At 27.0% G+C, this 12,309-nt stretch overlaps 1 protein-coding gene across 1 annotated transcript in view; it reads right to left on the bottom strand.

The window, feature by feature from the left end:
* prss16 (serine protease 16) overlaps positions 1 to 12,211 on the bottom strand; it is a 34,308-nt gene extending 22,097 nt beyond the window's left edge. Inside the window, exon 1 of the mRNA XM_073924377.1 lies at positions 12,024 to 12,211. Within this exon, the coding sequence (XP_073780478.1) occupies positions 12,024 to 12,078 (55 nt within the window). The 5' untranslated portion in view covers positions 12,079 to 12,211. The remainder of the gene's footprint in view (positions 1 to 12,023) is intronic.
* Positions 12,212 to 12,309: the final 98 nt, after the last annotated feature.

Genomic DNA, 12,309 nt, shown 5'->3' on the forward strand with positions numbered 1-12,309 from the left:
AAATAAAAAATACTTTACATTCAATATACAATAAAATATTTGCAATTATAAATATTATCTTGGATGTAACTACAATGTAGTTATATGTAATGATGTAGTAAATATGGTGTAAAGACACAATAATTACATCCAAGATAAATGTTTGTAATTACATATTGACATGTTAAAACAATGTATTTACAATGTAGTAATCCAAAATACAATGTTACAATGATGTAAATACATTGTTTTTACATAGTAATTACGTCCAAAAATGTTTGTAATTGGATATGTACTGCATACAAAGGAACACAAGCTTAAAAATAGTATCTTGGATGTAGTTACAATGCAGTAACAGTGTAATTGCAATGTAATGACATGGTAATTAAGTTTGCAAATATTTGTGTACTGTGTATATTTATGTATACAACTATAGATTACCAAATACTGTACATGCAATATACAAAACATGCACATTAAAAATATTATTTTTTTGATGTAACTGCAAAGTAATTACAATGTAACGACACAGTAATTGCCTACAAGACAAAAGCTTGTAAATACATATTACATCTCAAATGTAACTACAATGTTAAATCTTTTTACAATGTCATTACATCCAAACTCAGTTTGTAAATACTTGTGTACTGTGTATGATTACATATAAATACACAAGTACTTGAAACATACAAAGAAACATGGTTACAACTATTATCTTGAATGTAATTACAATGTATTTACACTGTTATGACATAGTAATGATATAGTATTTACAATGTAATGACACAGTAATTGCACACAAAACAAGTTTGCAATTACATATTACATCTCAGATATAACTACAACATTAAAACAATGTAACTATAATGTCATTACATCCAAAACAAAAGTTTGTAATTACATATGAACTGTTTATTTACATATACATACACAAAAACAGTACGTGAAATATCCAAATAAAGATTGGTTTATAAATATTGTCTTGGATGTAATTACAATGTAAAAGCAATGTAATGACAGTTATTGAGCACAAGATAAAAGTTTGTAGCTACATGTGTACTGTTTATATTTACATATACAAATATAAATAAATACTGTACATGCAATATACCAAGAAATAGTTACTATAACAAGAAATAGTTTATAAATATTGTCTCGGATGTAACTACAATGTAAGTGCATGCAATGACATAGTAATTACAATGTAAAGACATAGTATTTAAAGCCAGGAATGTTTGTAATTACATATTACAATGTTATAACAATGTAAATACCATGTAATAATCCAAAATACAATGTTATAACAATGTATTTACAATGTTATTACATAGAAATTAAATCCAAAATAAATGTTTGTAATTAGTACTGCATATATTTACATATAAATACACAAAAACAGTATTTGAAATATGCAAAAAAAAAACAAAACATGTTTATAAATTTTATCTTGGATATATGTAAAATGCAATAGCAATGTAATTACAATGTAATGACATGATAATTAAATGTGTATATTTACGCATACAACTATAGATAACCAAATATTAAACATGCAATATACAAAGAAACATTTACATTCATAAACATTATCTTGGATGTAATACAATGTTATTACAAAGTAATGACATAGTATTTACAATAAAACAACACAGTAAATGTAATTACATATTACATCTCAAATGTAATTAAAATGTTAAAACAATGCAAATACAATGTCATTACATCCTAACTAAAAAGTGTGTAATTACATATGTACTGTGTATATTTACATATAAATACACAAATACAGTACTTGAAATATACAATGAAACATGTTTATAAATATTATCTTGGATGTAATTACAATGCAATAGCAATGTAACTAAAGTGTTTTAACAGTCAATACAATGTAATAACACAGTAATTGCACACAAGAGAAAAGTTTGTAATTGCATGTGTACTGTACATATTTATGTATACAACTACAAATAAAAAACACTTTACATTCAATATACAATGAAATAATTGCAATTATAAATATTATCTTTGATATAACTACAACGTAATTATATGTAACGATGTAGTAATTATGTTGTAAAGAAATAGTAATTACATTTAAAATAATTGTTTGTAATTACATATTACAGTGTTACAACAATGTAATCACAATGTAGTAATCCAAAATACAATGTTATAACAATGTAAATCCAATGTAGTAATGCAAAATACTATGTTAAAACAATATAAGTACAATGTTATTACATAGTAATTACATCCAAAAAAGTTTGTTATACATATGTACTGCATACAAAGAAACACAAGCTTATAAATGTTATCTTGGATGTAAGTACAATGCGATAACAGCGTAATTACAATGTAATGGCATTGTAATTAAGTTTGCAACCACATATGTACTGTGTATTTTTATGTATACAACTATAGATTAGCAAATACTGTACATGCAATATTCAAAGAAACATTTACATTCATAAATATTATCTTGGATGTAACTGTAACTGTATACAATGTAATGGCATAGTGATTACACTGTAATGACACATTAAATGTGCACAAGACAAAAGCTTGTAATTATATATTACATCTTAACTGTAATTACAATGTTATAACAATCAAGTTACAACGTCATTACATCCAAACTCAAAGTTTGTAAATATTTGTGTACTGTGTATAATTACATATAAATGCACAAGTACTTGAAACATACAAAGAAACATGGTTACAAATATTATCTTGAATGTAATTACAATGTATTAACAATGTAATTACACTGTTACGACATAGTAGTTACAAAGTTACGACACAGTAATTGCACACAAAACAAAATTGCAATTACATATTACATCTCAGATGTAACTACAATGTTAAAACAATGTAACTATAATGTCATTACATCCAAAACAAAAGTTTGTATATAAAAATGTACTGTGTTTATTTACATATACATACACAAACACAGTACTTGAAATATCCATAGGAAGATATGTTTATAAATATTATCTTGGATGTAAGTACAATGTAACAGCAATGTAATGACAGTAATTGAACACAAGATAAAAGTTTGTAGCTACATATGTACTGCATATATTTACATATACAAATATAAATAAATACTGTACATGCAATATACCAAGAAATATTTACATTTATAAATATGGTCTTGCATGTAACCACAATGTAATTACATGTATTGACATAGTAATTACAATGAAAAAACATAGCAGTAACATCCAAGATAGATGTAACTACATCTTCAAAATGTTCTAATAATGTAAATCTAATGTTATTACATAATAATTACATAAGCAATATATTGTAATTACATATGTTCTGCATACAAAGAAACAACCTTATAAATATTATCTTGGATGTAGATACAATGCAATAACAGCGTATTTACAATGTAATGGCATGGTAATTAAGTTTGCAACTACATATGTACTGTGTATATTTATGTATACAATGATAGATTACCAAATACTGTACGTGCAATATACAAAGAATATTACATATTATAATGTTATAACAATGTAATTACAAGGCTAAAACATAGTAATTAAATCCAAATTAAATGTTTGTAATTACATATGTACTGCGTATATTTACGTATCAATACACAAACACAGTACTTGAAATATGCATATGTTTATAAATATCTTGGATATAAGTACAATTAAATAGCAATGTAATTACAATGTAATGACTTGGAAACTAAGTTTTTAATTACATGTGTACTATATATTTTACATTGAATATATTTACGCATACAACTATAGATAACCAAATACTGTACATGCAATATACAAAGAAACATTTATATGCATAAATATTATCTTGGATGTAGCTACAATGTATTTACATTTTAATGACATAGTAACTATAATGTAACGACACAGTAATTGCGCATATGACAAAAGATTGTAACTACATATTACATCTCAAATGTAATTACAATGTTATGACAATCTAATTACAACGTCATTACAACCAAACTAAAACATTTGTAATTAATATGAAGTGTGTATATTACCCTATATATACACAAATACAATACTTGACATATACAAAGAAACAATTATCATGGATGTAATTACAATGTAACGACACAGTTATTGCACACAAGACATGTTTGTACACATATCACATCTCAGATGTAATTACAATGTCATTACATCCAAAATAAAAGTTTGTAAGTTTGTACTGTGTATATTTACATATAAATACACAAATATAATGTAATAATATTCAATGTAAAATATAATGTAATATAATATAATCACAAATATAATGTAATAACACTGTTATGACATAGTAATTACAATGTAAAGACACAGTACACAAGATAACTTGCATACAAGATAAAAGTTTGTAATTACATGTACTGTATATATTTAGGTATACAACTATGAATATAAAATACTTAACATTCAATATACAAAAAATATTTACATTTATAAATATTTTCTTGGATGTAACTACAACGTAATTAATGATGTAGTAATTATGATGCAAAGACATAGATCTAAGATAAATGTTTGTAAATACATAATACATCGTCATAACAATGTATTCACAATGTAGTAATCCAAAATACAATGTTGTAACAATGTAAATACAATGCTATAACATAGTAATTACTTCCAAAATAAAAGTTTGTAATTACATATGTATTGCAAACACAAGCTTATAAATATTATCTTGGATGTAAGTACAATGCAATAATAGCGTAATTACAATGTAATGACATGGTAGTTTTGTAATTATATGTGTACTATGTATATTTATCTATACAACTATAGATTACCAAATACTGTACATGCAATATACAAAGAAACATTTACATGCATAAATATTATCTTGGATGTAACTACAATGTATTTACAATGTAATGACATAGTAATTGCGTAAAAGACAAAAGCTTGTAATTACACATTACATCTCAAATGTATTTACAATGTTATAACAATCTTATTACAATGTCATTACATCCAAACTAAAAGTGTGTAATTACATATGTACTGTGTATATTTACATATAAATACACAATTACAGTACTTGATATATACAAAGAAACATGTTTATAAATATAATTTTGGATATAGCAATGTAACAACACAGTAATTGCACACAAGATTAAAGTTTGTAATTACATCTGTACTGTATATATTTACGTATACAACTATAAATACTGTACATGCAATATACAAAGAAATATTTACAAAAAATATATATTACTTACATGTAGTTACATATTAATAAATGTAAAGACACAGCATTAAATCCAAGTTTAATGATTGTAATTACAAATTAAAATGTTATAACAGTGTAATTTACCATGTAATAATCCAAAATACAATGTTAAAACAATGTAGATACAATGCTATTACATAGAAATTACATCCAAAATAAAAGTTTTAATTACACATGTACTGCATATATTTACGTAAAAATACATAAATACAGTACTTAAAATATATAAAGAAAAATGTTTATAAATATTATGGGATGTAATTACAATGTAATAGCAATGTATATACACTGTTAGCACATAGTAATTAGCAATGTAACGACAGTAAATGCACACAAGATAAAATTCTCTAATTACATGTGTACTGTATATAATTGCATATACAAATATAAAGAAATACTGTACATGCAACATGCAAAGAAATATTTACATTTTTTAATATTATTTTGGATGTAACTACATGTAATGAAATAGTAATTACAATGTAAAGACATAGTAATAACATTCAAGTATTACATAATATAATAATATAATATTGCATCATTTGTAATTACATATTATGATGTTATAACAATGTAACTAAAACGTAGTAATCCAAAACACAATGTTATAACAATGTAACTACAGCTTATAAATATAATCTTAGATGTAAGTACCATGCAATAGCAATGAAATTACAATGTAATGACATGGTAATTAAGTTTGTTATTAAATGTTTACTGTGTATGTTTATGTTTACAAATATAGATAACCAAATCCTGTACATGCAGTATACAAAGAAACATTTACATTCAAAATATTATCTTGGATGTAACTAAAATGTAATTAACATGTAACCATGTAAATGTATTTACAATGTACTGACATATACAAAAAAATAAACAGTTATCATGGATGTGATTACAACGTAAAACTAATGTAATTACAATGCAACGACACAGTAATTGCACACAAGACAAGTTTGTATATACATATTACATCTCAAATATAATTACAATGTCATTACATCCAAAATGAAAGGTTGTAATTACAAATGGACTGTGTATATTTACATATAAATACACAAACACAGTACTTGAAATATACAATGAAACCTTTATAAATATTATCTTGGATGTAGTTACAATGTAATAACAATGTAATTACACTGTTATGACATCATATTTACAATGTAACAACACAGTAAATGCACACAAGAAAAAAGTTTGTTATATGTGTACTGTGTATATTTATGTATACAAATATAAATAAATTCTGTATATCCAATATACAAAGAAATATTTACATTTATAAATATTATTTTGGATGTAGCTACAATGTAATAACATGTAATTAAATAGTAATTACAATGTGAAAACAAAGTAATTATGTCCAAGATAATTTTTTATTACATATTACAATGTTCTAACAACGTAACTACAATGTAGTAATCCAAATTACAATATTATAACAACATCACTACAATGTTTTTACATAGTATAGTTACAAAAATAGGTGGTAATTACATATGTACTGCATATGTTTACGTATAAATACACAAATACGGTACTTGAAATATACAAAGAAACACAAGCTATAAATATTATTTTGGATGTAATTACAAATTAATGACATGGTTATGTTTGTAAAAGCTGAGTATATTTACACATACAACTATAGATAACCAATTACTGTACATGCAATATTCAAATAAACATTTACATGCATAAATATTATCTTGGATGTAACTTCAATATAATTACAATGTAACGACACAGTATTTCTGCACAAGACAAAAGCTTGTAATTACATATTACATCTCAAATGTAACTACAGTGTTATAACAATCTAATTACAATGTCATTACATCAAATTTAAAATGTTTGTAAATACATATGTACTGTGCATATACACAAATACAGTACTTGATATATACAAAGAAACATGGCTATAAATATTAGCTTGGATGTCAATACAATATAATAGCAATGTAATTACTCTGTTATGACATAGTATTACAATGTAACAACACAGTGCTTGCACACAAGACAAGTTTGTATTACATCTCAGATGTAACTACAGTATTATAACAATGTATTTACAATGTCATTACTTCCAAACTAAAAGGTTGTAATTACAAATGTACTGCATATATGTACGTATAAATACACAAACACAGTACTTGATATTTACAAAGAAACATGTTTAAATATTATCTTGGATATAATTACAATGTAATAGCAATGTAACAACACAGTAATTGAACACAAGATAAAAGTTTGTAATACACGTGTACTGTATATAATTTTGTAGACAAACACAAAGAAATACTGTACATGCAATATACAAAGAAATAATTACATTTATAAATGTTATCTTGAAAGTAACTACAATGTAATTACATGTAATGATGTAATAATTACAATAAAAAACCTAGTAATTACATCTAAAAAAGTTTGTAATTACGTATTTACTGCAAATATTTAAGTATAAATACACAAATAATGTACATGAAAAACAGGAAAAATAAAAATACAAACTTAGAAATATTTCCTTAGATGTAAGTACAATTACAAAAACTTGTAATCACATATTACATCTCAAATGTAGTTAAAATGTTATAACAATCTAATTGCAATGTCATTACATCCAAACTAAAAGTTTGTAACTACATATGAACTGTTTATACTTGCATATAAATACACAGAGTACTTGAAATATACAAAGAAACGGTTATAAATATAATCTTGCATATAATTACAATGTAATAGCAATGTAATTACAACATAATGACATAGTAATTAAAATGTAATGACACAGTAATTACATACTAGAATAAAAATCTAATTACATTCTAAATCTCAGATGTTATTACCATGTTATAACAATGTTATTACAATGTCAATAAATCCAAAATAAAAGTTTGTTATTGCATATGATCGCCTTAAAATTATAAGGTTCTATTTGCGTTCTAAATGATTTTGCGATATCGAGCTTTAAAGTTTATGTATTCCATATAACAAACAGTATGCATGTGACAGTTCTATTTCATACATTAACATGACAGAGACCCTAAATATACTCTAAATGTAAATTATCAAAATTTTCTTAAATTTACAAATTGGGGTATAAAAAACAGAGCAAATGTAGATAGAAGCTTCTATTTCTAAAGAGTCATTTTCCACTTGGAATTATAAGGTTCACTTCATCATTGAAGCATTACTAATCAAGAAACACAATCAGTCTGCTTATTAATTTAACAAAAAAGATAAAAAAAAATTGTTGGGTTAACAATATGTTGATGTTAGAGAAAGTTCTCTCTCTCTCTTTTTTTTTTTTTTTTTTTTTTTTTTGCTTTCTATAACATTTAATTAATGTTTTAGGATAAATATTTTTTCTTGTTCAAATTAAGCATATAAGGCTGTGCTTAATATTTGTCCAGTGCAGCTAATTCTATGTCATTAATATATACTTATATACTTATTATAACTATATACTTTATATAAAATTTTTATGAAATGAAAACTCTTTAAAAGAAAACAGACAATGAGCAAATGAGTTTAATAAACACAGAAAAATGTTGCACTGACTATATACTCAAACAAAAATGTTTTACATTTAATATATTACATTTTAAAACTGTTTCTTTTTCAACAATGTAAATCTCAATGTGAAAAACGCTTCTAAATCGTCACATTTAAACTTTTTTTGTTTCAGGTTTCTTTTATTTGTATTTGGTGCGGCATTATTTAGTCCATCAATTTTGTTTTTCTTTGTTCTCGTTTCCACTGAGCAATGCGGCAAATGATAAAGAAAGCTGATCATGATTGGCCCTCGTGCATGCATATGAAATGCTGGTTGGCTAATAGAAAGAACCTTTTAGAGCCAAGCTAAAGTTTGACTTTGTAGATAACACCTTTTTTGTTTTTAAATAAAAAGTCTTAAAATTGTAAACAACTTATAAAAAACCTCACAATTTAAATTATTTGTTATTTTATAAGTGAATAACTCAATTTTGACAAAAGAAATGTCACATAGAATCTTATAATTCTGAGGTGACTAACTGGTTAAATTAGTCATATAAATACAGACTTCTAAAAGAACAAGCAGCAACCATGTTTTAGTCATTTATCAGACCTATCAAAAACTGAACAAAAATATTTTAACAATATCTAGACTAAACCTTTACAAAAATATTTCTTTGAACTTTGAAATGAATTAATTAATCAAAGAATCCATTATTTGAAATTAAAGTACATTGAAACTGTAATAAAATAAAATTGTACATTGTTAATATGACAAGCTTTTAAATGAATTTTGTGATAGTGGCTGTCCCAACTCTGTCAACCATGATTAAACTGTTTATGCTAGGTATACAATAACTTTAACACATGATAGCTACACCTTTTTGAAGCTATAAACAGTGATGTACAATATACTAGAGAAATAATCTCAAACTCAATTCCTGGAGGGCCACAGCTCTGCATAGTTTAGCTCCAACGACTTCCAACTCACGCCTGCGTAATAGTGTCTAGTAGTCTTGAACACCTTGATTATTTGTATCAGCTGTGTTTGGTTTGCTTTGGAGCAAAATTGTGCAGAGCTGCGGCCCTCCAGGAATTGATTTTGAGACCTATGCACTAGAGAGTAGTGTTCCACAAAAACAGATTAGACAGTATGAGAAATTAATTTATTTTCCTTCAGGTTAATCTCCATTTCAGAGGTTGCCACAGTGGAATGAAGCGATAACTATTCCATTATATGTTTTACTCAGTGGAAGTCCTTTTAGCCACAATACTGGGAAACAACCATAAACACTCATTCACACACACATGCAAACACTTCGGCCAATTTCATTCATTTTTCTTCTGCATTGTCCTTTTATTCATCAGGGGCCACCACAGTGGAATGAACCGCCAACTTATCCAGCATGTTTAACACAGCGCATGCCCTTCCAGCTGCAACCCAGTACTGGGAAACACCCATATACAGCAACAGTGGTAACCACTGAGCAGCCACTATGAGAAATTCTATAAACATTTTTGAAATGAGCTTTTTGTAGTTTGTTTGTTTAACCTCAAAATGAGTTGTACACTGAATTAATGGTCACACATGGCTGATTTCTTTCAGACTGAAGGAGGGTCTAACTCAGGGGTGTCCAAACTCAATCCTGGACGGCCGGTGTCCTGGGCCCAGTTTTTCAAAAGGTTTAATCCGGATAAAATTGATCCGGATTTAGTAATCCTGTTTTTGCGATCCGTGATCATGTAATCCAGCTTACTTTTTGAGCCAGTTTTTTAAAGCAACATTGGATTGGATCAATCTGATCCGGATAGGAACTTTTCAGGATCACTAAATCTGGATTACCAGTGCTCAGTCACAACGTAGATGGATAGATAGGCCTATGTAAAGAGCAACAAGTAGAATAGCCAGTGTGGGGTAAATATAACTTTATTTTTATTTGAAATGAAAACTAAGAAAATTGTATAAATAATAAAATAATTATAATAATAAATAATAAAAGCAAGAAAAACCCCACCCCATCCTCTTCCAGCAGTCCGCTCATCCGAGATCTACAACACTGTACATTGAGGATATTTATAATAAGTTTCAAATATAGATGTATTGAATAAAAAAAAGACAATGTTGAAACCTCCACAATAATGTCAGACTTCCTCATCTGATGTGGAGGGAGCAGCTTGTCTGAGCGTATTCTTTCGGAGGCAGATCTCAAGTGTGGTCTTGGTTTGCTGCAGTTTGGTCGGTCAGTTGTTCCTTTGCCAAATGAAGCTGAACTTCTGCCCAGTCTCTTTTTGCAATTGTTGAAAGTGATTTCAAAAATCCGGCATTGCCATTCTTTGCATTTTTTTGTTATTCCGTAATCATTGCATGCATCACTAATAAATATTCTAAACATAAAAATATTTTCCATTGTGATAAATATATATATATCAATTAGTATATAATACTAATTGCATTTTTGATGTATTCAGGCTCAAGTTTATATTATAAAACCCAAGCCCTCAAGAAAGCTTTTATAATACATACTGTATTTATATTATAGCATGTCATCTTGCTTAAATCTCACCTGACCAATCCACGTATAATACGAATATATATATATATATATATATATATATATATATATATATATATATATATATATATATATATATATATATATATATATATATATATATAAAAATTATCAATTAGTAACAGAATAAAATGTATTGTTGTTGGTAAATTTTGACAGCTGTTTGGGGGATTATTTTATGAGGCCAAACTTTTATTTAATAATTTTTTTCAGTTTTCATTACATTTTGGGCATGAAATTCATGCTAAATCCACCCTTCTGATGGGATCAGTTTAATCCAGGTTTTTTGGATCAAAGTGATCCAAATCCTAAAAAGAAAGGTCTGAAAAACCCAAACTAAAGGTTTGATCCGGATCAAAACCAAGATTGGATTACGTGATCTAATCCGATTATGTAATCTGTTTTTTTCTTTTGAAAAACCCATTTTCAAGATTTGATCCAATCCCTTATCCAAAATCCTAGTGGATTACTTTTGAAAAACCGGGCCCAGGAGAGTATAGCTCCAGCCCTAATTAAACACACCTGAATCAGCTAATCAAGCTCTTAATAGATATACTAGAAACTTCCTGGCAGGTGTGTTAAAGCACGTTGGAGCTACACTCAGCAGGACACCGGCCCTCCAGGACCAAGTTTGGAAATCTCTGGTCTAATTAAAAATATGCATTATGAAAACTATCATTCTAGTTCATTCCTGAGAGTTTAAGGTAGCAGAACCAATCTTACCAGAGCAAACCAGGTCGATCAGCAGAATCACAGTTACGCAGCTCATCACAGACATGATTGCTGATTATCGTGCAGATGTCTAAAAGATCCCTCTGGTTTAGTTGTGTTGGACGATTTTAGAATACACAAGTTGGATCAGCATTTTTATACCCAACTGTGTAGCCAATAATTTGATATGATGTCCAAAGTTTGCACATGCCTCTATAGCGTTTATAATGTATGATTATGAAAACCTGAAACCAGGACTCACAGAAGCCCATATGATATCCACGCTGCAATCATGTGC

The sequence above is a fragment of the Danio rerio genome, chromosome 15, assembly GCF_049306965.1.
Source record: "Danio rerio strain Tuebingen ecotype United States chromosome 15, GRCz12tu, whole genome shotgun sequence".
NCBI lineage: Eukaryota > Metazoa > Chordata > Actinopteri > Cypriniformes > Danionidae > Danio > Danio rerio.